At 41.6% G+C, this 21,671-nt stretch overlaps 1 protein-coding gene and 1 long non-coding RNA gene across 2 annotated transcripts; both read right to left on the bottom strand.

The window, feature by feature from the left end:
* LOC109839074 lies at positions 18,766–19,319 on the bottom strand (the record flags this gene model as incomplete). Its single annotated transcript, XM_020407508.1, has 1 exon — positions 18,766–19,319. A coding segment is annotated over one exon (420 nt), but the record flags the coding sequence as incomplete, so codon positions are not given.
* Positions 19,333–21,329, bottom strand: LOC109837893. Its single transcript, XR_002246477.1, has 6 exons — positions 21,048–21,329; positions 20,830–20,905; positions 20,644–20,718; positions 20,508–20,561; positions 19,659–19,803; positions 19,333–19,575 (listed from the first exon to the last, which is right to left on the bottom strand). It is a non-coding gene; the product is annotated as an uncharacterized LOC109837893 (long non-coding RNA).

The raw sequence follows: 21,671 nt of genomic DNA on the forward strand, positions 1-21,671 counted from the left end.
GAAAGCCCGTTAAAATAGAAAACAATCACCAAGAATTAAAGAGTGAAAAAAAAAATTTTACATATAACACTAACCATTTTTTATATATATTGTTGTTTTGTATATATGGTTTTGAAAAACAATTTTTGATCAAGAGACTTGAAAGTTATTTAAAACAAAGAGTTAGCATGTTCTTTTCAAAACTTTTTAATTAAATCTCTAAGATTTGACTTGGTTTTGTATTGCTATAATGAAAAAGATTTTCTAAAAGAGTTACATTGGAGTTATATATAAAAACGTTTTCTTGATTATTAACTAGCTTCAATTAGAATGTCTAAATATATCAAGGAAAATTAGTTATTTACTCACTTATTTAACTTGACAAGTTGACCGAATTTTGTGGGTATATTCTCTGCAAACCCTCACGAGACTACAACTCGTCCACTAGGGTAACCTAAAGGTTTAAAGGCTTGTTGTATGCGCTAAATACAACCGTGATTCCTGCGAAAGTGAGTTGAGATTTTCTTTTTATTTTATTTCTTTGCTAGAGGACTAGCAAAAGTTTAGGTGTGGGGGTATTTGATAATCACATTTTATTATAATTTTATACCCTCATTATCTATTTTATATGAATAAATATACCACTAATAACTGTTTTTATGTTTAATTGCAGGTTAATGAAGAATAAATCTCAAAACCCTCATCTCTTCAATAAAAAGCCCTTGATTTAATGAAGAAATGAAGCCAATGAATTCTTTCAAATATTTAATGAAGAAATAAATCAAAGCCCAATGGAAATTCAAGAGAAAATGCCAAGCCCAAAAGTCCAAGCAAAAGCACAAAATCCAAGCCCAAAAGCCAATGGAAGAAGAATTCGGCAGACAGCAAAAGGAGAGAAGCCGACATCGATGCCAGCATCGATGGAGGCATCTGTTCGCGGGAAAAATTATGTTCTTCGATTCCATTGCACTCTTGAGTAATAGTTTATCGATTACAAAAGATCCGGTCTTTTTATAAGATCCGGTTACAACAAAATCAGAAGAAAATGAAAATTACAACTTTCCTTTTATGTCGAACGAATCGCGAGATCCTGTTTTAGGGTCTCTCGCGTGTGTGGGTTCTTTGCCTGCGTCGGGGTTAATCCGTGGACCACCGCGCGACCTTGATCCGGTCGGATCTACACGATATGACGGGTGCTATTTCACGAAGGAAATAACAGCCGGGGGTACTATTTCGCCAAGGAAATAATAATCTTTAGTAATCGAAATCGACCAAGCGAAATCGATACTCTTCTCGGGATCAAAAACCAAGTTTTGATCCGGAGGATAGTCGTGTAGATCTCAGATCTGATCTCTCTCTCGAACTCCTACCTTATCTGACGTGGATGCTCGCCAAGAACCATATCTGAAAAGCTAAGTCTTCAAAGCTTCAAAAACTCCAAAGTTAGCTCTCAATCCAGCAGAGTTTCGCCTCAAAAAGTTCCAACCTCAAACAATGAGCCCTTCATCCTCTATTTATAGGCACTGAAAGCGGATCTGGGCTCAGATCTGGGCCCAGATCTGCCCGAGTGACTCGTCTTTTGGCCGGGCTTTTGCCGTTGTGTCCGTTGTCCGTTTTTGTGATTTATCGGTTTGTCCGAGCTTCGCCATTGATCTGAACCCAGATTTGACAGTCCGGATCCTGATTTGGCAGTAAATCCGCTTTGGTGTTTAACCTTGTCGCCTCGTTAATCTGCTTCGTCGCATCTTACTTAGCTTCGATGTTGCGGTCTAATGATCACGCTTGGATACATCGCCCGATGTTTCGTTGGTTTGTCGAATCACCGTGCCGAGCTGTGTTCAGGGACCTATAGGCAGTTTTATACGCCTACAGATACCCCCTCCAAAGTATTTCAGCCTCGTTCTTTTATAGAAGAGTCTGGAATACTTTGGATATGATTGTCCCAACCTTCAGTCGGTGTAACGGGACCTTGGAATGGCTTCTGTTCTTGATTCCTTCAATCCTTCAGGCTATTCGGTGCTTTGTCGAATGTCTGTAAGGGTTCCGGTGCTGCATTTATTGTCTGACCGTTGTCAGAATTTTGAACTTGAAGTCGATTCCTGATTTTCTGATTTTTAGCTCTTGTTTGTTGTTTCAACATAGAAACGACCATTGATTGTTGGCGTTGAGTCTTCATTTGTAACGCGTTGTCCGGCGTTTGACATAGCTTATACTCATACATCTTATTGGAGTATTGTTGAGTTATCCTTAAGAATATTTTTAGAAAAATATTCTCCAGAAACTTCTCAACCAAAAATAGGGAATAGTTTATACTCGTATACCTTATTGGAGTATTTTCATGTCCGAATGAGCCGAACCAGCCTAATAATGACCCAAAAAAGGTAGTATTTAGGCTCAAAAAATCTTCTGACCCTTCCGAATGTGTGGGAGAGGAGAAAATAGACAAGGGACTGAACCCTCGGTCGATTTGAAGTCATTTCGATACTCGATTCAGCTTCAATTTGAATTCTGGTTCAAATCTGGTTCAAACTGGTTCAATCTGGTTCAAGGCTGGTTCAGAACTGGTTCAAGACTGGTTCAGACTAGTTCATCCTGGTCTGGTCTGGTTCAGTCTGGTTTGGCCTGGTTCAACCTGGTTTGGCCTGGTTCAGCCTCCTTTGAACTGATTTAGACTGGTCTGGTCTGGTTCAACTTGGTCCGGTCTGGTTCAAGGCTAGTTCACTATAAAAAGAGCTCTTTTTCTCCTCCTCTAGGGCCGGCCACCATCTCCCCCTCTTTTTGATTTTTCTCTTCCCTCGTGCATCCGTTCTCCTTCAAACCTTCATATTTGCATTAGATCCACCCTTCCTCTTGATCTTAGACTGAAAAATCCTTCAAAAATCTTCATATAAAAATTTCTCTCAGACCCCTCGAGCACGTGGTTCGAGCCTCTTTCAAGATCTAATTTTTTGTCGGATCCTCGAGCTTTTCCTCAGGTAAATCCTCCATAATTTTGGCATATTTCATGTTTAATTTAGTACATGAATTTGTGGGATTGCATATGAGGGTTAGGGTTTGTGATTCGGGAAAATGCTCGGTCACAGAGGACACGGAGCAAGACTCGTCGGATTGACGAAGAGGGAAAGAAGATCTTCCATTCTGCTGATGAGGCTTCGGGCGGAGATCTTGAAGATTACGAGGACAGTTTCGAGCGAGGTTAGCTACCTATTCTTTCCGTCTGTCTTCCAGAATTATTAATCTTGACAGTTGTTTGATGTTTCAGGGACCGCAGCTGACAAGGATGAAGAATTCCGTCCTTTTTCCCAGGCAAGACCTCCGATTGTTGTCCCCACTGCTAGGCGGAAGAGATTAGCCCACAAGCCGCATGCAGATTCACGAGCATCTGAGATGGGTTTGTCTGGTGATGATCCCGCTAGCGACGGAGGTAATGTCTACCCTATAGATCATCCTCTTGATCATTCAGAACTTCGACTCACGCTTTTCCATCTCTATGTAGGAGAGCGTGGGGATAGCGAGATGAGTCCTGATCCTGCTCCTCATGATTGTGTATTTTCTGGTGAGCCCGACTCACCATACCAGGTAGAAAAGCATGCAGAAGCTGCCGACGTTAGGGAGATCATCAATGTAGGACCCGATTCAGCGAATCCAGGTACATCTACCATTGACAATGTACCCTTTAGATGGCACACAAAGGAGTTGAACGATTCAGAATTCGTGCATTTCCTAATTGTCTCTATGCTTCTTGCTCTTTTAGACAAATTGCAGGAGGCAAACGTGGATTTTGGGAATAGAGAGGCCCACACACCCATAAGAGGTAATTCATTTCCATTGGTCGTAGTCTCTTTATTCTTCTTTTGCACTTATATTCTCTTGTGTCAGATTTCTCGACTGATGATTTTGACGAGGAAGGTTTGCTTGTGGACACTCCTATGCTCCACTTCATGTATGGCTCTCCTCAGATTGATGACCAGATGCCTGAAGATATGTTTCCTGAGTCTACACTCCCTAAGAATCCCGAGGATGGTTCTTCTGAAGGTACGTGCCTCTTCTCAAGTTAATTATAGGACTAGCCAATTTTGACTAATGCAGCTATAATATGATGCATTTGAGCATTCTGTTTTGTGTTTAACAGGAGCTTTTGTCGAGACTGATCCTGTTGAGCCGGCTGTGAGACCAACTACACCAGTTGATACATCCACAGCCGTTACACCTCCACTACCCCCAGTGACTCAAGGGGAAGGAGGTATAAATTAAGCAACTGAGAAATGTCATTTATTTCCTCATTAAGGCTTTTGACGGATTTCTCCTTTTTTGTATAGGGCTTTCTTCTCGGCTTCATGTCCTTGTGAAGGAGTTGTTATCAGACAATGACCCTGAGAAGATCGTCATCTGCATAGAAGTCCGCTCCTTCTTCTCCTTCGTGAATGCTATGATTGGCAAACTCTTCCACGGCGGACTTTTCCTTCACCAGTTTAAACCTTTCCTTGATTCTAGAATAAATTCAAGGAATGCAGGATACCCGGATCTGGCGAAGGCTATAGTTGATGACCTTGATTGTCTAGAGCACGAGCTTCAGATGTTTCGTGAGCTCCGGGATGCAGGTGCTTCTTCATTCATTGCTGCCCATTTGGATGCTCGCTTACAGACATGGCGCGATACTCAGATTTTCGCCGAGCTCGAGATTCAGGTGCAGCGGGATCGGGTAGACCGAGTTGAGGCCAACCTTGCTACTAGATCATCTTCACTCGACAAGCTTGATTTTTCTATTACCTCTTGTGAGACCAAGATAGAGCAGCTCAGAAGAGAACTCCGTGAAGAAGAGGAGACTTTGAGTATTCTTCAGATGACGAAGATACAGGATCAGCAAGCCCACACTGCTTTATCCGATGAGTTGAAATCCCTGAAGCAAAAGCTGGTTGAGACGGAGGAGATTGCTGTGAAGACTTTAGCCTCCACTAAAGAGTCCATCAGAGCTGAGTTGCAGGATGAGCTTAGGCAAGCTTATGATGAGAAGCTGTCTAAGTTTAGTCAGCAGATTTTTAGCCATGGGCTTGATGTATGATTTCATTTGCTGAATACTTTGACTTTTGATTCTCTTAATGGAACTGGTTTTTATCTTTATCTTTATTATGATTCCTCATTCTGTTTGAAATGATTGACCCCTTTACCGACTACCGTTTGAGTCGAGCTAGCATGCAGAATTGTCTAAATCCGTTCCGCATGTAACGTTGTGCTAAGAGAATGAATTCTCTGAGACTTTGTGCTATGATGTTGAATACATAGGCTTTACCATTTGTTACGGGAATAGGCTACCCGGCGACACGTGTTAGGTATTGATTTTAGGATTTTTGGCCAACCCTCAGCCTTCAACGGGTTTGATAAGCCTTTACCGGCTACCGTTTGAGTCGGGCTAGTATGCGGATTGTCTAAATCCGTTTCGCATGTGACGTTGTGCTAACGGAATGAACTCCCTTAGACTCGCTGCTACGACTCCGAATACGTAGACTTCGCCATTGTTACGGGAATAGGCTACCTAGCAACGTGTATTAGACGCTGGTTTATCCCTACTTAGGCTTCGGGATAGAATACCCCAGAATCGAACTCTGGTGTCTTTTTCTACGGAGAAAGACTAAACCGGCAGCGTGTATTAGGCGCAGACTTATCCCTACTTAGGATTCGGGATAAACTTCCTAGGATGAATCCTAGATTGTTAAATTCTTGGAAAAGATCGGTGCGGGAAAGGAAGAATTTTATATTCTATTTCCCGGTCTTCTTTTAGGGTGAAGGCGAACCCGAATACAAGGAAGGAAGAATTTTATATTCTATTCCTTGATTCTGGAAAGGAAAAATTTTATATTCTATTTCCAGCGCAAAAGAAACTAGAAGTGGGATCTCCACTCCGAGAATCTGGAAAATCTAGATAAACTTACCTTTTATAGGATTGGTTATCTAATCTGAAGATGAGTTTTTTCGTTTATCGAAGTGAAATTTCAACTTCGGTTATAACCATGAGAAGGCTTAACCAAAGAGAAAATGAAGGGAGTTCTTTCGTTTATCGAAAGGGGTCTCTGAACTGAAAGTGGACCTCTTGTTCATGGAAAGAGTCAAGAGGGCCAGAAAGACACTTTTGGTGGACTCACTGTCAATTGAAATTGATCAGTGAGGGATTTTGGTGGTGAAAATGATTTTGGGTTATCCTCTAGAATATTAAGTGTAATATTCTTCAAGGAACTTCCCGGTAAATGGGTTATCCTAAATGTACTAGGGATAGTACTTTTTCAGGAACTTCCCATTTATTGGCATTAATTGCCTAGCGCCTTCTTGAGTAATCAGGCGATATGCGCCGTTTGAGTAGACTGTGTCTATCACAAACGGTCCTTCCCATTTGGGTTCAAATTTACCTTTCTTCTTGGAGTTGACGATTATCGCTCGGCGAGCAGCGAGGACCAGATCTCCTTCCTTGAAGCTTCTCTGTCGGACTCTTTTGTTAAAAGCCCTAGATATTCTGGCTTGATAAAACTCAATGTGTTGTTGAGCTTCCAAGCACTTTTCATCCAACCTTTCGAGTTCTTCGAAACGTTTCTGATGTTGTTCTTCTGTCGTCATCTCAGTCGCGAGGGCGATCCGAAGAGATGGGATTTGGATCTCCAATGGTAACACAGCTTCACATCCGTATACCAACGAATATAGGGTAGCTCCCGTAGGTGTGCGTATGGTGGTACGATAAGCCCATAGTGCTTCACCGAGTTTATCATCCCAGTCTCGTTTATTGGTCTTCACGAGCTTTGACTGGATTTTAATAATCATCTTGTTAAACGCCTCAGCTAATCCATTCACAGCGGGATAGTAAGCTGTTGACGAAACATCTTGAATTTTGAACTTGTCACAAAACCTGACGAAGGCATTGCTTATGAACTGTTGACCATTGTCATGAATGATCCGTCTTGGCACGCCGTGTCGGTATATGACATGATGTTTGATGAAGTTGATGATGTTGTTCGTCTTTACTTCTCTAAGCGGAATCGCTTCAGCCCACTTTGAAAAGTAATCCGTGATTGCGAGAATGAATCGATCACCTTTGACTGAAGGGGGGAAAATAGGACCGACAATGTCCATACCCCATGTCTCAAACGGCCAAGACGTGGTTGACGTGTGTAAATGCTCCGGTGGTTGGTGCATATAATTTGCATGTACTTGACAAGCATGACACTCTCGGGCGTATTCGATTGCGTCACGAACCATTGTTGGCCAAAAATATCCCATTCTCCTGATGCGATCATACAGCTTGGGACCAGGTTGATGCGCACCACATTCTCCTTCGTGTTTGTTCGAAAGGCATCGGAGTAACAAACCATCGTACCCTCTACGGTATAATGTATGGGTCTCGGTATTATAGAAGAATCTTGGTGCTCTTCGGCGGATTGATTCCCTTTCTTTTACATCCTCTGGCAAAATACCATATTGGACGTAGTCAATGATAGGAAAACGCCAATCTCGGGACTCAGACCCAATTTGAGTTGAATTTACCTCCTTGGCGCTTATGTTTTTATCATCTTCTTCTTCAGTATCCATATCGTATATGGGTATGCAGAGTTGATGTGTCCTTACTGTGACTAATAGTTCAGTTTCGGGAGGCTACGCAAGTGATACCGCTAGCGCTGCCAGTGCATCCGCATAAGCGTTCTGAAGACGAGGGATGTATTCAATAAAGAATTCTTCAAAAGAATCTGCCATTTTGAAGGCCTCCTGGTGGTACGGGATCAGGTCTTGGTTCCTGACTTCATACTCTCCACGAACTTGGTTGGCTATTAATTGGGAATCCCCAAAAGCTTCGAGATATTTGACCCCCAGCTCCTTGGCAAAACTGAGTCCAATGAGAAGCGTGTTGTACTCGGCTACGTTATTGGAACACTGACTAGTCAGTGAATAAACCCGAGGCATCACATGCTTCCCCGGGGAAATTAAGACAACTCCAACTCTGGAGGAAACTGTAGAACCTCCGGGGGTTATTGCCCTATTAACTACCCTCGAAGCACCATCAAAATATAATTTCCATACTTATTGGTGCGACGTAGTGTTAACCTCGTGGGTTTCATCCGGCAAGTCATCATATACTTCTGCCGTATCCGTTGTCGGGTTTGCCGCCAAAAGATCACAAATCGCTTGTCCTTTGATCGACTTCTGCTGTTTGAAGTGCAAATCATATTGGGACAAGAGAAGGGCCCACTTCGCTAACCGCCAATTCCTAGAGGCCGGTTGTGTTATAAATACCTGTACTGGATTAACGTTAGAAATGACGTAAATCGTATGTCCAACCAAGTAATGCCGCATCTTTTGCATTGCGAATATCAATGCGAGGCATTCTTTCTCAATCATCGGATATCGAGACTCGGCGCCTATCAAAGTCCGACTTAGGTAATAGACTGCCTGTTCGTGACCATTATCATCGTCTTGTGCTAGTAAGGCACTTATTGAGTGGTTCATCGCCTTGAGGTAAATCAAGAACGGTCTACCTGATTTTGGTGCGACGAGAACAGGAGGATTCGTCAGATATGTTTTGATATCTTCGAATGCTTTTTGGCAGGCGTCGTCCCAAATAAATAACACACATTTCTTGTTTAGCTTAGAGAATGGTTGGCACTTCCCAGAAAGATTTGAGATGAACCGCCGGATGTAAGCTAAACGCCCTTGTAATCCTCTTAGCTCTCTTAGATTTCTAGGGGGTTGCAGTTCATGTATCGCCTTTACCTTATCACGATCGATATGTATATCTTTAGTGGTGACGACGAATCCAAAGAATTTTCCGCTGGACATTCCAAGGAAGGATTTAGTGGGGTTCATTTTCAATTGATGACTCCGCATGAGATCGAACATCGTCTTCAAGTCCTTGATGTGATCTTCTTTTTTGCGGCTTTTTACAACCAAATCATCAACGTAGCATTCGACTGTTTTCCTGAGATGTTCTTGGAAAATCTTAGTCATTGCTCGCTGGTACGTGGCGCCTGCATTCTTTAGACCGAAAGGCATCACCGTGTAGCAAAAGACACCAAGGGGCGTTCTGAACGCTGTATGCTTCTCGTCATCTGGGTGCATCTTGATTTGGTTATATCCTGAAAAACCATCCATAAAAGACATTATCTCAAATCCGTATGTATTGTCGATAATGACATCTGTGATTGGGAGAGGAAAGTCGTCTTTTGGACATGCCGTATTCAGGTCCCTGAAATCAATGCAAATCCTGATTTTACCGTTCTTCTTCATGACTGGAACAATATTGGCTAACCAGTCTGGATGTTGTTCCTCTCGGATAAATCCTGATTCGATCAATTTCTTAACCTCTGCCTCGATGGCTTCCATAATCTATAGACGAAACCGTCTTTGCTGTTGTTTGACAAGTTTGGCATCCGACTTGATATCGAAGCGGTGCATTGCCACATTGGGGTCGAGTCCTGGCATATCTTCATAGTTCCAAGCGAAGACGTCAATATATTCCCTGATGAGAGCAATTAATTCCTCCTTCTCATTCGGGGGAAGACTATCGCTGATGAATATAGGCTTTGGGTTGGCCTCGTCACCCATGTTAACTTGGATTATTTTATCTTCAGTGGGGGGTTCCCTCTGTTCGAACCTATCACCATACTGCATGTTCAGGTGATGAACCCACGGGTCTTCCCATGTTGGCATTTGATCATTGTTCTCCATTGTGGACGGATCAGCTGTAGCCATGTTTGCCATTAGGTCTTTGAATGCTTCCCCCAGACTTGTATCGGAATCCCATTCCGAAGAATCTGACGGGTATCCATCTTTGTATTGCCCAGATAATTGGTTATTGATTAACCAGCAACATTCGTCTTCTGAAGAAGATTCATACCCTAACCCTCGTCTGTATTTATAGTAATCGTCCGGTTTCCCTTTTGGTACATATGCCGCTTTGGCTGGAATACGAGGACCTCGATCGAAGTATAAACCTTATCCGAGTGTGAAATCATATCCCTGTTTTTCCATGAGCTTGCGCGCTTCCAGACTATACTTAGATAAATGCTGACCAGGTTTGTCATCATTCTCATCTTCCCTTAAGAAATGATCTGGTAATGGAAAACCCTCTCCTTTACCGTAAATCACTTCTCTTTCGCCTCCTATTTTGGTAGGAATGACCAGGGTTGTTCCGAAAGAATGCTGGAGGCGCTTCTTTGCTACATAGGACGATCGAAGCGGCGCATATAAATCCGGGATTATCATACAATTCTTTTATCACATCATCAAGAGACAGGGAGTACTCTAAATCATTATTTATTTCATTATTGGCAAGTTGCCAGTTACAACTGCCCTCTGACGATTGTTCATCGTCAAGGTTGATTACAAAGGGTACAATATCGTTTAAAACATAACCTCTGTTGTAATCAAATCCAGCTTCGGTATCAGCTTCTTCTCCGCTATCCGTGCCATGGGCCGATGATTCTGTATCGGATTCGTTACCATAAAGGAGAAAATCAGTAAAATAGTTCTCATACCCTTTGAATGGTTGCTTATCCGCGACCACTGTCCTAACCTTATTATCAGTGTCAACATATTTCAAACACTGATAGAGAGTGGAGGGGATTATAACGTTACTATGGATCCAAGGCCGACCCAATAGTAAGTTATATAAAGTCTCAGCATCGATCACATAACATGTGACTTCTGTCTTCAAATCTCCCATTTGACACTTTACCCGGATCTTACCCAAGGGTCTTGACCCGCTAGTATTGAACCCATAGATAACAGTGCCTGTGGACGCCAACTTACTAACTAGAATGCTGAGGATATGCATCAAGCGAAGCGGCATAATACTCACAGCAGAACCCGGATCCACTTGGATTCGGTTGACTTTGCTGGAGCCAATGTACCCAATGAAATATAGGGGTCGATCATGGTTTGAATTCTTCGTCTGCATATCCTCTTTGGTGAAGGTAATGCAGGGAAGGTTTTTAGCCGCTATATTGCAGTGTTGAATTAACGGTTCTGGTCCTTCAATTGCCGGCTTGATCCGAGTAAGGAACACTTCTGAATTGGCCAAGGCTTCTTGCAAGGCTTCCTTTGTTTCTTTGGACAATCGTAGCAACTCATACAATGTTATTCGCGCTGGAATGTTAGCCAGTTGAGCCATAATATCGAAGACGTGCGGAGTGTTCAAGCTTTCCGGTTTATCTCTTCCAATCGGATGATTGAAACGAGACTGCTTCGGATTTTGAACTTCCTGGGGCCTCTTTTCTTTCTGTTTATCAACCGGCTGTCATCGAGCTTCTTCAACCGGTCTAGGAGTCGTAATCACACCCAGCTCCGTGAGGGTTTTGGCTGGTCCCCGTTTAGTCACCCCCTGCTCAGCTAACTGATCACTAGGTGATGGGTAGTTGAAGTGATATTCATTTCCGCTTCTAGTGGCAAAGACTTCTTGTTCTTCTTCGGAGAGCGGGAAGGTAGGAGCTTCATTACCATCCTCTTCGAAGATCGCGGAGGTAGCATTGCAGGACTTGCCTTTACCCTTTTTGGTCGAGGAAGTCGTCCATTGATCGCCTTCAATTAGATCGGGATGAACCCAGAGGATTTCGCCGTTTGGGGCTGTGTGTGGCACAAGTCCTTTTTGGCGCTGTCCATGTGGGTCATCATTCACCATCTTCATTCCTACTTTGGTGATGCGTTCTGGTTTGAACCATGCTGTGGGCACCGATCCAAAGCTGATTGAAACCACATTTGCTCCAACATTCTTGGACGGCTTCGGGGTTATGACGCCTACATCAATTAACGACTGGATCTTATCCTTGAGATGGTAGCACGACTTGGTAGGGTGATGGACCGCTCTATGGTATGCGCAATACTTCGGATCCGTCACTTTGCTAGCCCCTTATTGATCCACGATCGTCGGCAGCTGGATTTTGTTATTCTCCAATAGGTACTTAAAGATGCCGGGAACTTCGTCATCTTTGAAGGAGTACACTTTAGGAAACCTCGGCTCCGAAGATTTCTGCTTCTGAGGCCGTTGTTGCCATTGCCCCCGAGATTATTGTGGTGCTTGTTGCTGCGGCTGTTGCTGAGGTTGCAATTGGAAAGTTTGATTAGCATCAACTGCATTAGCATGTGCCTTACCTTTCCCTCGTGGGACGAAGTTCTGTTGCGGAGCATTCGTCGCCTGTTGGCCTCTTTCCGCCTTCTTCCTTCTGAGGAATTGCTCGGCTTGCTCTCCTCGGACCTTCAAATCCTTCCATGTTTTGGACGGTGCTGTCCCCATTGCTTCCAACACGTCCAATGCGAGGTTGTTGTGGCAAGTCTGGAGAATGAACTCCTCAGTGATCGGGTCCCGACAGTTCATCGCCTTGTTCCGAAACCTTTTGACGAAGGTGTCAACCAATTCCCCGTCTTTCTGTTTCTCGTCAAGCAACGACCCGATGGATATCTCGGTGTTGTCGTCGAAGAAGTTAGCGAAGAATTTAGTCTCCATGTCGTCCCAGCTATTCACGCTTCCTGGCTTGAGGTGACGATACCAATCGAAGGCGGATCCACGAAGAGTGCCAATGAAGGACCGTACCATCAGAGGCTCATTACCAGAGATAACCCCAATGTGTGATTTGAAGTAAATAAAATGCTGAGTGGGTGAACCCATCCCATTAAACGGCGTGAAGTTAATAAGATTGAACTTCGCCGGATATGGGATTGATTCCCATTCTCTTGGGTATGGACAAGGAATGCCCGTCTTCTTCATCTCTTGAGCGGAAATCAACGTATTGATTTTGCTCTCGAGGTTTTTAATCTTCAGGCTTTCACTTGTGTTTTCGCTAGCATTCTCGTTACCACCCCCTGCATTGATGGGAGGATTATTGGCATTATGAGCTTCATTCGCATTTGTGTCTTCATCTTCCTGATTAACCTGGTTACGACGACTTGGTTTGCCTTGCTGGTTTGTCAATGCTTGGATTTGTTGGTCATGCATTTCTCTCATGTTCTGCATGGCCATCTGCATTTCGAACCTGAAGCTCTCCTGTTGTTTAGCTATGGCCTCTTCAAGCATCTTGGCCACTTGTTCTGCACTTATCATAAGTGACTCGCGGGGTTGTCCCTCGCTGGATACCGTATTATCTGATGCGACCGCCGAGCCGGCATCTGATTCTTCATCTTCTGAAGGTAATCTTGTCCGAATCCTACCATAAGTTGCTCATTTGATGGTTCCAGACTGCAAACGGGTTATACGCCGGGGTGCTTTCAGAATCGACTCGAGATTATCCCGTGCCGATATCCCTTTGCTGGTCATATTAGTGGTGACCCTCGGAAATTCCCCATCTTCAACCACCGCTCTCCTTCGTCAGAAACGCCTAGGCCTTGGTTTTGGCGTTTCGGTACTGAGCCTTTCGAAAACAGAAATTCTCTTGGGGATTGTATTGGTGCAGTTGCACTCAGACAATATTGCCCAAATGAGTTTGGAACAGGGGCATTGAGTTTCTAATTCTCGAGGACTCCTTTTCCTGGTTTTACTCGTACCCCCAACACGATAGTACAACTCGTCTGCTTAAAGATCGGAGTAACCTATCGTGTGTTGGCACGACTTCTCAGGTATAACGCTATCGTCATCAGACGATAACGTTTCCTTCTGAGGGTGAACTGCCTTCTTTGGGCTTTCAAAAGTCACGCGCCTCGAAACATGCCTTTGTGGGCGTGAGTTCTCAGTGGGCTCCTGGACTTCAATGCGCAAATTAGTGCACTTAGCTGCCTTGATCTCCTTGTCATGTTGAAGGTGGCGGCGACCCCCAGCATGTTGAGTCGTTTGGGGCTTCTTTATCGGGCCCAAACGTTCTTGAACTGGAGCTTTGCATCGTCCATCGGGAAGTGGACCGAGGCGCTCCAAAACTGGCTTCTTTCATCGGGATGATTCTGCATGATCTCCCGGAGTAGCCATGGGAATTATCGGCGATTTAGAGTGGTTCGCCGGAGGTTGAAGGCTGCAAAGGTTGCTCTTTAGCCTGAATCGCCGCTTCAGACTTCGGCCTCCAGACTTGGCGGGTTGGTGGCGGCTTCTTCGTCACCTCCTTCTGTAATCTCCTGCGGTCTTCCTGGACTTGAGCCCGTGCTTCCGCTGACAGTGCGCGGCGCTTGCGAATGCGCTCATTAAGTGTGGAACGATTCCGTTTGACACGGATCCATTCGTTCGTTGGCGGCTTGGAGGAGCTGCCATTCATTGTTTGTTGAGGCTGTTTGCCTCTCCTGTTCTTTAGATTCGCGTTGTAGCGGATTCCATTCGTGGACTCCATCGCTTTTGCGAGTTGCCGCACCAGGCGTTGACGTCGCCTCTGGCGAGCTCTCTTTGAGAGAGTCGCTACGCCTTCAATGGCGGAGGCATTGGCGGGAACGGATTTGACCTGGTTGGAGGTTGGTGGAACTTCACCCGATGCAACTTCGGCATCAATTGGGGTGAGATCTTCGTTGGCATTCTATACTTCTTCATACCAACGGACTTTTCTCCTGGAGGAGAACTTCTTGGACTTGCGGGGGGAGGTGGATCCGGACGAGGATGACATTGAAGTCATTGCTTTCTCAAGTAACAGTTTTTCTGTTACAAAAGATCCGGTCTTTTTATAAGATCCGGTTACAACAAAATCAAAAGAAAATGAAAATTACAACTTTTCTTTTATGTCGAACGAATCGCGAGATCCTGTTTTGCGGTCTCTCGCTTTTGTGGGTTCTTCGCCTGCGCCGGGGTTAATCCGTGGACCATCGCGCGATCTTGATCCGGTCGGATCTACACGGTATGACGGGTGCTATTTCACGAAGGAAATAACAGCCGGGGGTACTATTTCGCCAAGGAAATAATAGCCTTTAGTAATCGAAATCGACCAAGCGAAATCGATACTCTTCTCGGGATCAAAAACCAAGTTTTGATCCGGAGGATAGTCGTGTAGATCTCAGATCTGATCTCTCTCTCGAACTCCTGCCTTATCTGACATGGACGCTCGCCAAGAACCAGATCTGAAAAGCTATGTCTTCAAAGCTTCAAAAACTCCAAAGTTCAGTTCTCAATCCAGCAGAGTTTCGGCTCCAAAAGTTCCAACCCCTCGAAAATGAGCTCTTACTCCTCTATTTATAGCCTCTGAAAGCGGATCTGGGCCCAGATCTGGGCCCAGATCTGAGTGTGGCTCGGCCACCGAGCCACCCCTGGGTGGCTCGGCCATGGCCGAGCCACCCTTGGGCCGAGCCACCCTTGGGTGGCTTGGTTTTGGCCGGGTGTTCGTCGTTGTGTCCGTTGTCCGGTTTCGCGGTTTATCGGTTTATCCGAGTTTCGTCGTTGATCTGAACTCTGATTTGGCAGTCCGGGTCCTGATTTGGCAGTCCGGATCCTGATTTGGCAGTAAACCCGCTTCGGTGTTCGAGTTCGAATCCGTTATGCAGTTGGATGACTCGTTGACTCACAGAACCGTTAGCTTGATTCCGCACGCGAGTGGATTTATTCCATTGTTTGCGTGCGGTTCGTTAGCCTCGTCGCCTCGTTAATCCGCTTCGTTGTGTGTCACTTGGCTTCAGTGTTGCGGATTAACGCTCGTGTTTAGATACGTCACCTGATGGTTCGTTGGTTTGTCGAATCGTCGTGCCGAGCTGTGTTAAGGGACCTATAAACAGTTTTATACGCCTACAGCATCGATGCCCGCATCGATGCCTGTATCAATGCTAGCATCGATACCCCTATCGATGCTGGTATCGATACACTGGGCAGTTTGTTACGAATAAAAGGCTAAAAATTGATGTTTTTGGATAAGATTTCGATCCAATGGCTCTCATTCACTGATGTTTACTATAAATAGGGCTAGAGAGTGAGGGGTTAGTGGTGTGAAAAATTTTGTAATTCTTTTTGGAGAGGAGGGCTACTCTTAATTGAGAAGGCCTTCCAAAAATTGTAACTTTAGTTGTAATTAATAAAAATAATTTTTCTCCTCTTTAAATTTGTTCTTTCTCCTCTTTGTTGAATGATGAGGATGGAGATGAAGAGCAATTTAAAGGTTTGCATTTATTTTCTCTTTTATTTCTTTTTAGTAATTTCTTTATTATTGCTTATTAGTTAGATTTAAATTCATGCTTGTAGTGTAGATTTATTTTCTTGTCTTTTTTATTTCTTTTTGCACTTTAATTTGTAGAGTAGATTTATTTTTCTTGTATTTAATTTCTGCAATTTATTTTGTAGTTTAGATTTTTATTTTCTTTGTAATTAGATTTATTTCTTGTTTATAGTTTAGATTTTTCTTTTCTTTTTATTTTTGTAATTAGTCTTATTTTTCTTATTTTTATTTCTTAAGATGTGAATTTAATTCTTGTAGGAATCTTAGAATTGTATAAAACTAGTCTAATTTTCTTTATATTGTATGAATTATTCTCTTGCACTTAAAATGTTCATGTTTAGGATAATCAACTAGAGAACTAATCGGTAGAAGAAGAATTTGATAATCTATGCTTATCTTAAATGGTTTGATAGGTTATGCTTATGAATTCTAGGATTATTATCATGTTGTTGTTCTTATCATGAATAGTAATTTTAACTTAGATGATAATTTGATAGGTTACACTTTACTTAAATTGTTTGATAATCTATGCTTAATAAATCTAAGTTGAAATATGATAAAAAGAGAATAGTTTATATTTTGTAATTAAATTTGGTTAGTGGATTATATTCTAGATTTCTTACCTCTTTTAAATCCTCCATCTTGACTTTCTTAAATTTTTTTTTCATTCTTGGTTTTATTTCTTGATTTTATTCATTCATCTTTCTTGCCTTGAGATTTCATTTATTCCTTAATTCTTCATTCTCTCCTCTAAATTTTAATTTATTATCTTTTGCATATATTCATAACAATCACTCATCATATTCACACTTATTCTTTATTCCTAATTGTCATACACAAAACATAAGACCCATTTTAAATAATCTCTTAAAATCACCTTCCTCATGGGATCGATATCTTTTTATACTATAACTTGATAAATTGTGCCATCTCTTAAAATCACCTTCCTCATGGGATCGATATCTTTTTATACTATAACTTGATAAATTGTGCACTTGTAATTTTGGTACATAATTATGCCATATCTTTTTATACTATAACTTGATAAATTGTGCACTTGTAATTTTGGTACATAATTATGCCGCATCATAAAAGCAGTACTTGATTTTTGGCCTTATCGTATTCTAGAATTTATCAAGGATTATGAGTTTGTGATTCGGTATCGTCTAGTGAAGATGACTTATACAGTAGAAACTTATGCGAGGATATTCATTTAGGAGATCGTGAGACTACATGGAGTTCTAAAGATGATTGTATTAAACCGAGGTTCAGTTTTACCTTTACATTTCTAGAGGAGCTTCCAAAATTCTTTCAGTAGCCAATTGTCGTATTCTAGTGTGTTCCACCCACGGACAGACGAAGAGAGTCAACAAAGTATTGGAGGATATGTTGCTGGCGTGCGTTATGGATTTCTAGGGTAGTTGGGAGGATCACATCTGTAAAACCTCAAATTTTGAATATTTTATGATAAATAATAATGAATATGTTATATATTTATAAATAACATATTATGATGTTTGAGTATGCTAGGAATTGGTTTGAGATCAATTCAATGTATATATGAATATATATAAGAGCAAATGCACAATTCATGCTCGATGTATAAATCTGGAAATTTATGACCAGCGGAGAGATTTTATATTTTTCTCATAGATGTATTTGGAATTTGGAAATACTTAAAAGACAAAAGTTGTAGGTATCTTCAAGATATTTCCAACAAGTATTAGATCACCTCATTCTGAGGTCAAACGTGAAAGTTATAGTCACAATACCGAAGGTCATTTTCCTAGTCAGATTAGGATTCCTAGTTCGGGTCAAACGGGTTTATTTCAGGTTTGCATATATATAAACATGTGTTTTTATGAAAATTAATATCCTTACATCAGAGTTTCAAACCCTAGCAGCCCCTCTTCCTCTCTCTGAATGCCTAGCCCTAAAGTTGAGAATTTTGAGAGCTTTGTGAAGCAAATATCGACACGAGGGCGAGATCATCAACGTGTAGATGGGGAAAACGGCTTGGTTGTAGTTCGTTTTGGTTACTGGTTATTTTAGAAGCTTAGAACGATGTCTAAGGCAAGATTATCTTCATCCAAACCCTTCCCCATAGTTAAATAACTAGTTAGATGTTTAATATGATGTTGAATATGTGTTTTCATGCTTGAATCTTAACATGATGTGATAAAAGTTAAATTTTTTATGTTAAAACATAAACCAATGCTAGATTAGTAATTTTTTTTTACTGTTTATGATAGTATCATGATCATGATCATTAGGATTTTTTATAATTTCATTTATATATGAGAAATTTAAGAGATGTCACTAGTACAAAACTGATCTGTCCAAACGGTTGTAACCGTTTGGACAAATGCAGTCCCAAACGGTTACAACCGTTTGGGCGAGTAAAAAACCCGTTTGGGCTGAAGCCGTTGGGGAAGAGTTTTCCCCAACGGTCTCCCAAACGGTTGCAACCGTTTGGGTTGTCAAAAATGCCCAAACGGGTGAAACCATTTGGACAGAGTTTTGTCCAAACGGTTTCAACCGTTTGGACAAAACTCTGTCCAAACGGTTTCACCCGTTTGGAACGTTTATTTTTATCATTTTTTAATTTTAGCTATTTTAAATATCTACCTACTTATATTTAATATGCACATCTCACACAATAATTTCTCAATATATCACATTGAAATCAAAAATATATACATACACCAAAATATCTCAACAGTGCTAAATATCCAATATTATATATACATACACAATGAAAAGCATCCAATATTATATATATGTTTCTAATATCCAAAATGACTCATACATCCAAAATATAATATAGGAGTGGCTTGATCCATCCAGTCAAGGAACATTTTCAACACTTGAACTTTCACCCTCCACCTTCAATTCAACTTGGACCTCAGGAGCTGCACTTGCATCACCTTCAGCCTGCACATTCGACGCAATCTCGGGTTTGGAAGGAGCAGAAGCCTCTACAGTTGGAGAACTCTGATGCTCAGAAATAAATGCAGCCTCTACAATACTTGCAGGCTTGAACTTGCCGATATAGTAACTGAGTGGAGGTCCAGAGTACTCTGTACTCTGAACTTGAGGTGCATTTTTGCCGACTTGGAGAAGAATTGAGGATGCTGCAGCGACTGATATTAGAGCTAAACCAGCGGCGAATCGGCGATGGCTGCAGTGTTCTCTGCTCCTAATGATGATGTGCCTGCTGATCCAGAACTTATCGCACTTTCCGCAACATAGACTGCTGGCTGCACGAGGAAGGCATAATCACGACTATCAACTAAATAACCTCAGGTTGTGATTTAGGAAGTGCTTCATCTTCAGTCGGAAAACATAGAGATGTCATTCAAACGTAATATGAATCTATGATAGACACTGAAATATATTTCCATGATCCATGTAAGTTATTTCACAAATTTGCGCATAAAAATGTTTTGCGAAAACAAACCTCACAAATTTGCCAATGCATTATTGCCCTCACAGTTGCAGCGCCACCATCATCAATGCCACCCTGAGTTAATGGATATTCTGTAAAGGGTAGGGGAACAAATACTTCTGTAAAACAAGAAAAGGCAACGTTAAAAGAAAAATTACCTGGAAACAAGGTATCAGTGGAATAACTATAATAACCCTAAAGCACTTCTTTTCCTTCTCTGCGCGTGATACGCCTATATAGGGCTTCTAAAATGCGGTTCTTTATAATATCATCTCCTGAAAGACCTGATATAAAAAATTGATTCTGGCAAAAGCAACCAGTGGAAATTGCAAACAGTTAGAGCACAAGCGTTAAAAATAATGTCATCTTAATAGCATGGTGCACCAAGGAAACCACAAGCAATTTATTTAACATTAAAAATATGTGCACCGTAATAATAAAAAAAGGCAAACCTCAATGTATATAAAGTGAAACAAAGGTGAATTGTACAGATTGAATACCTAGCCTTACTCCAAAATGGAAAGACGTGAATGTATAACATCTGTTTGTAAGTGAAACAAAGGAATTGTACAGATTGAATACCTAGCCTTACTCCAAAATGGAAAGACGTGAATGTATAACATATGTTTGTAAGTTCAAAAACTTTATACTACTTAACCCAAAGCATGTGTAAATACCAACATGGTCGGTATACAAAACATGACTGATTCTAAGTTAAAAAAGTAGCACAGACAAGGTTATAAAACTAACAATTATAATCAATACAGCATACAGACAAAATATCAAGAACTTAATGCTTGTGGTTTTCTCCTTGTGTATTCGAAGATAAATAACTTTTCAAGAGATAAAAAGAAAGTGCAAATATTATCAACATAAAATTAAAATATTTATATAGCTAGATTCAGGTTTAAACAGGAAATAAGCTAAAAAGGAAATCAAATAATTATTTGAAGCTGTGAAAGAAAATAGTTTTTCAAAAAAGCAGCTCACATGGGTCAATAACTTACCTGAACATACTTCATAAGTGATGTTGTCTTCCTTAACATTAAGCATACAACCACCTAGAGTAACAAAATTGTAGACTATTATTTAGAAGTTTAAACAACGTAATCTTTTAAACAAAATATGGAAATTTCATGTCACCTTGCTGAAGTATCCAGACAATAAGGAATTGTGTGTATGGTTTGGTTCAAGAAAGGAGAATAGCAGATCCATCAGCTGCCAAAGTGAAACAATAGTTAGTGGGGTAGCTAGAAAGTGATATATTCTGTAGAACAGATCAAATAATTATTAGCAGAGGATTTGCAAGAACAATTGTCAATCAGCTACCTCTTCGTCCTCTACTAATGTCTTCAAAATAACATCAATCTCACAAGTGAAAATTTCACAAGCAATGAAAGGGAACCTGGTTCACAAAATAACTTAGAATCGGGGATCTGGTCACCGTAGAATTAACCTAGAATTTTACCAATCCACCAAATCCAGCAAATTAACCTAGAATTCAAACGTAGACACAAATCGAAGTTCTATTAGTTATTGATACTCACCGGAGACGAAGCAGAGAAGTTGGGGATTCTCCAAAACTTCTTCAAGTGACGAATCGGGGATCTGGTCACCGTCGACGAGAGAAGAATCAGAGTCCGCTTGAGAAATTGAGGGGATTGAGGAAGAAGAAGAGCGAGAGCAGCCAGAAAAGGGGTCTCAAGAGAGCGAGAGAAACCCTAGATTTTGGGAGAGGGGGGCATTTTTTTTTTTTGGTTTGAAAGAGGTGGAGGCGGATTTGAAGGTGGGCTGAGATATTAATTTGGGGATGAAAATTTGGCGCTGCCGGTCCTGGGTGAAAATTTTGGGCGCCACTCCTGAAAAGTTTGGGGAGAACAAGCGGGTCAGAAAATATTAATTACAAAATTATTTTTTAAAAACCTTAATATTGCTCCCAAACGGTTGAACCCGTTTGGGTTAAAATATCCCAAACTGTTTAAACCGTTTGGGAGCTCTGTTTGGGATTTTTTAAATGCCCAAACGGTTTTAACCGTTTGGGATATATTAGCCCAAACGGTGTTGACCGTTTGGGCTATTTTGACTTGTCCAAACGGTTCTTAGAACCGTTTGGACAGACCCATTTTGTACTAGTGTGTACTAAATAAATATTTTCTGCAGAAAACTACAGC

The sequence above is a fragment of the Asparagus officinalis genome, chromosome 4, assembly GCF_001876935.1.
Source record: "Asparagus officinalis chromosome 4, Aspof.V1, whole genome shotgun sequence".
NCBI lineage: Eukaryota > Viridiplantae > Streptophyta > Magnoliopsida > Asparagales > Asparagaceae > Asparagus > Asparagus officinalis.